This window comes from Bison bison, unplaced genomic scaffold, assembly GCF_000754665.1.
Source record: "Bison bison bison isolate TAMUID 2011002044 unplaced genomic scaffold, Bison_UMD1.0 scf7180017848696, whole genome shotgun sequence".
In the NCBI taxonomy this organism is placed as follows: Eukaryota; Metazoa; Chordata; class Mammalia; order Artiodactyla; family Bovidae; genus Bison; species Bison bison.
Window position 1 is genome coordinate 56,448 of NW_011479269.1, and position 4,776 is coordinate 61,223.

At 56.8% G+C, this 4,776-nt stretch overlaps 1 protein-coding gene across 1 annotated transcript in view; it reads left to right on the plus strand.

Annotated features, from left to right (window-relative positions):
* Positions 1-2,771: 2,771 nt before the first annotated feature.
* The window catches only part of TALDO1 (transaldolase 1), a 4,131-nt gene continuing 2,126 nt past the window's right edge, over positions 2,772-4,776 (plus strand). The window contains exons 1-3 of the mRNA XM_010845759.1: positions 2,772-2,984; positions 4,149-4,256; positions 4,411-4,542. Of these exons, the coding sequence (XP_010844061.1) occupies positions 2,926-2,984; positions 4,149-4,256; positions 4,411-4,542 (299 nt within the window). The 5' untranslated portion in view covers positions 2,772-2,925. The remainder of the gene's footprint in view (positions 2,985-4,148; positions 4,257-4,410; positions 4,543-4,776) is intronic.

The following is a 4,776-nucleotide window of genomic DNA, read 5'->3' on the forward strand; positions in this document are numbered from 1 at the left end:
GTGCTCGGCCCCCTTCACCGTCGGCCGGGGCGTGGGTGCCTCAGGACCCGAATGCGCGGGGCCCAGCGCCCCCGTCCTCTGCGCTGTTGGAGCCCGCGGTGACCGCCAGTGGGTCAGAGGACGGTGTCCCAAGTACTTAGATTTGGACAGCGATTCCTGGTCCGCCGTGGAGATGCGAACCACTTGTGGTCACACGGGGCAGTTGCGTTGCGCGAATGTTGAGCAGGAACATGAGTTAGTTTTGGGCCCAGAAAGGCCGGACTCTGCGAATGACACCGCCTGCTTTTGAAACCCCGTGTTGCGCACACTTCCCACCCCTGCCCAGGGGACAGCTGCACGTTGGTGACCATGGCCGCGTGCGGGCCAGTTAGACGTTCACCGCCTGGGACCAAGGATCCCCGGAGGTACAACCCCACTCACTGCAGGGAGGCAAGCAGAGCTTGCGCCAGGTATAGGTTTTCCTGGCTTGATTCGCCTTCCTGGGAGGGAACTGGGGGGCTTGGCCTTCCCATCCTCTGCAGCGGAAACCCAGACTAGGTGAACCTCCATTCACATCCTCTGTGAACCATGAAGGCTGTCAGAGAAATGGTGAAATGTTCCGTGCTGGGAGTGCTCCAGGGCACACGGTAGGGAAGGGACTTCCTCGTTTCTGCTTTCTCATGGTGACTTGAGAAACAGGCTTTATTTCCTCTTTGGTAAGAATAAGACTCTATCTCACAGAGCTGAGGAAAATGAGTAAGCATATTTGGCTGCTTAAACATAAACGCTGGAGATGGTGATGGGCTTGAGTCCAACCTGTACATTAAACCAGCTGACAGAAGGTTCCCTCCTGGTCAGAGCTGGGGGCCCTGGGCAATTCCAGCTCCGGCTGACCTGCGAGGCCACCGGCTTCTTCACACCCGTCCCTCCCTGGTCCAGGCCTCTGGCAGTGACCTCATCAGGACAGAGAGTCTGGGAAAGTGGCTGCACGTCTTTCTGCTAATTTTATTTATTTTTGGCTGCACTGCTCTGCACGGGCTTTTCTCTAGTTGCGGCACGCAGGGGCTGAGCTCCCGCTGCAGTGGAGGGCCTCTCACTGTGGTGGTCTCTCTTGTGGAGCACGGGGTCTCGGGCTCAGGGGCTTGGTACTTACGGCTCGAGGCTCGGTAGCTGTGGTGCACCAGGATGAGTTGCCCCAGGGCGTGTGGGATCATCCAGGCCCAGGGACCCAACTCACGTCCCCTGCAAGGGCAGGCGGATTCTTACCCACTGCATCACCGGGAAGTCCTGGTTTGCTCCTTCTTAGTGTGGAGTGTCTCCCATCTTTGCTGAGTCTGTGCTGTTTTCCTGTTGGTTTCACTGGGCAGCAGCTGCAGGCTGGCTGGTCTTCAGGTCAACTACCCGTGGCCTCTGTCAGTGTCGGCCCAGTGTGTCCAGAGGCCTCTTGGGGAATGCTTGCTCTATGTTCTCCTCTTTGGAAACATTGAAACCCAAGTGCTGACATTGAAGATTGCTAAGTGAGTGTTAGTGACTTTATTTAAAAATACATTTATTGGTGATGTGTACAGTACACTAGGTGTGTGTTAGTTGCTCAGTTTTGTCCGTCTCTTTGTGACCCCATGGACTGTAGCCCACCAAGCTCCTCTATGGAATATTGGAGTGGGTAGCCATTCCCTTCTCCAGGGGATCTTCCCAACCCAGGTATCTAACCTGGGTCTCCTGCATTGTAGACAGATTCTTTACCAACTGAGCTACCAGAGAAGCCCATATATATCTAAATCTTACATAGTTGTAATTGCAGTTTTACGGTCACTTTGTGAACTGAAGGGTTTTGCCTTTGGGGCATCATAAGCCTCTTTGAAAATAAGTCAAAGCTGTGGCTGCTCTTCCCGCTCCATGCCCCATGCCAGGTTTTGTATTCTGTTAAGGGTTCCTGGAGCCTGAAGCCCATCTGTTGACCCCAGATTTTGTTTTTAATTTTGTTAAAAGTCAGCTTTATCTAGGTACTATCTTCAGCGCATTACACTGGGTTTCACACATTTGTGTAAGCTCCACTCCAGAGCGTGCTTTCTTAACTTGTTGTTTTGAAATAACTAATAGACTCCAGGAAGTTGCAGAATTCGCCCATCGGGTCCCACGAATCCTTTTGCCATCACCTCCCCGGGTGTTCTGTGTGGCCGCGGTGTGATATCAGGACAGGGGCCTTGGTGCCAACACGGCGCTGTGAACAGGCTGCAGACCGGCCCTGTGTTCCCTGGTTTCCAGCTGCACAGAGGAGGGGTCGTCCTTTGTGGCGGGTTCTTAGGGCCACCAGGACGGGCAGGATACAGCTGTTCCCGGCCCCTGAGAGCCACCCCCTTCCCTGTTTTCCATCTCTGTGGTTTTGTCATCAGAAGATTCTTTGAAAATGCGAGCTTGCCAAATCACCTTACTGAACTGGCTAATCCTGGAAGCTGAGTTTTGATGAACTTGAGCTCAGCACTGCCCTGTGACAGCCAGGGCCTCGAGACTCCTTGGAATTCCCGTGTGGTTATCAGGAAGGAACAAGTGTGTTAAAAGAATAGTTTGAAGGCCCGTGTCCAGCCCCTCCGCGGCTGACCTGGGCGCCAGCACCTGCGGACGCCGTTGGTCTCCTCCTGGCCGCCTCCTCCCGCCTTGCTCCTTGGTGCTGGGCAGCTCTCGGCTCTTGGCACGGCTGCTCGCTGGCTTAGCCTCCAGGTTTCCTCCCTGTGCTCAGCTGCCTCCTGGCCAGCCTTCCTGCATGAAGTGTGGCCGCACCCTACTTGGCTCTGTCCCTGTGTTTAGGGCTTTCAGGGGTCATCTCAGGTTTCTGGGTGGAAGCGGGCACTCCACTGACCCGTTTCCCACAATTACTTCCCAGCCATCGACGAGTACAAGCCCCAGGATGCCACCACCAACCCGTCCCTGATCCTGGCTGCGGCACAGATGCCACCCTACCAGGAGCTGGTGGAGGAGGCCATTGCTTACGGCAGGAAGCTGGGCGGGGGAGTGCGGGGCCGTGGGTGCTGGCCGGGTCTGCTTGCTTCCCTCCCGAGGCCAGTTCGCCAGTGTTTTAGGCTCCGGGAAGGAACGCTGTCTGCTTTCTTGCGGGCATCACCCATTGGGAGTAGACAGTTCACTGAGTTTTGGTGGCAGGAGCGTGTGGATGGCACCCGAGTCCTTCCCCCGCTGTAGTCTGTGTCCTCAGCCCTGGCGGCCGTGGAGCTGCTTTCTGGCATTTTGTTACCTTCTAATAGTCTTGTTGGAGAGTCACTGTCTCAGGGAGCAGTTCGTTCTGATGCGTTCACCTATACAGTGGTGCAGCCACAGTCCAGTCCGAGAATGTTCTTGCCTCCTAGAATGTTCTCTCGTGCCTCCGCCTGCGACCACAGACTGGTTCTTCTCTCCATAGACTCGCCTTTGCTGGGTATCATTTTAAATGTTCATCTGGGTGGTACTGCTCAGCTGAGAGTGGGCTCGCAGGAAACAGTGGCCCCTGGCAGGAGCTGTGCTGGGCTGGCCTGTCCCTCTCTGGCGCCCCGTGTGCTGAGGTCAGTCGTGTGCAGGGGTGGCAGTCATGCCCTGGGCCTGCCCTGCCCCCCGCCGTGCACCCCGTGCTGCGGCTCCCCTCCCTTCTCGATGCTCCTGGAATTGGTGACGAGGCAGTGCCCTTAGTGATCAGCAGACTGGCCCTGCTCTCAGGCCGGAGATCTTTCCAGTCCATCTTGGAGCTGCACTGTGCCCCTTATTCATCTGCCCAGGTAGCTTCAGAGAGGTTGGGAAGAGTGTTTTGTTCAAGCCCCCAAAGATGGCAGGGCTCAGCTTGAAGGATGGAGACACTGGGGATGAGGCGGCCGTGGCCGCGCCCGTGTGAGCACCTCAGTGCCCGAACCGGCCGCGCCACTGGGGAGAGGGCGGTGTGCTCGAGCCCAGCCCCTGGTCGGGGAGCTGAGGGGTCCCACGAGCTGTGTGCTGTTGCCGAAATAAAAAGAAAAAAAAATGTGTAAGGTGGTAAGTTTTCTGCTGTGTGTTTTATCACCACTTTGAAAGGTTTTTAAGAAAAACAGACGGTGGGAAAAGAATTTGGGAAGCAGGTAACAATTTTTGCAGAATCCTGTACATTTAAAAGAAAGAAGCTTCTAACCTAATTTTTTCCCTTGGAATTTCAGGTCACAAGAGGAACAGATTACAAATGCTATTGATAAACTTTTTGTGTTGTTTGGGGCAGAAATACTGAAGAAAATTCCAGGCCGCGTATCCACGGAAGTGGACGCCAGGTAAGGCCTTAGGGCCAACGAGTGGGGGGTCGAGAGCAGCAGCCGCTGTCATTCGCAGCTCCCCACGCAGCGCCACACGCTGCTGTGGGCGCCTGGCCTCCGCTTGCGTCTGCCCCACTCAGCCGCTGCAAGCCAGGCGCCCTGTGCCCTGCAGGCTCTCCTTTGATAAGGATGCGATGGTGGCCCGCGCCCGGCGCCTCATTGAGCTGTACAAGGAGGCTGGGATCAGCAAGGAGCGGATCCTGATAAAGCTCTCGTCCACCTGGGAAGGAATTCAGGCCGGAAAGTAAGTGTCCCCGTGAGCGCGGAGCTGCTGGGGCCTCTGCCCGTCCCGGGTAGGCCCCTCGGGCAGTGAGCCTGCGCGGTGCCGCCGGCAGAGGTGTCGTCTGCCAAGGACAGAGTGGGAGTCGGCTCCCCCCAAGCACCCTGGGCGCAGAGGGGGCAGGCGGGCGTGGACAGGACGCTGCCCTGGTGCCCAGGCTCGGCTGTCCTTGGAGCGCCTGGCCACCCCCACCGGGCC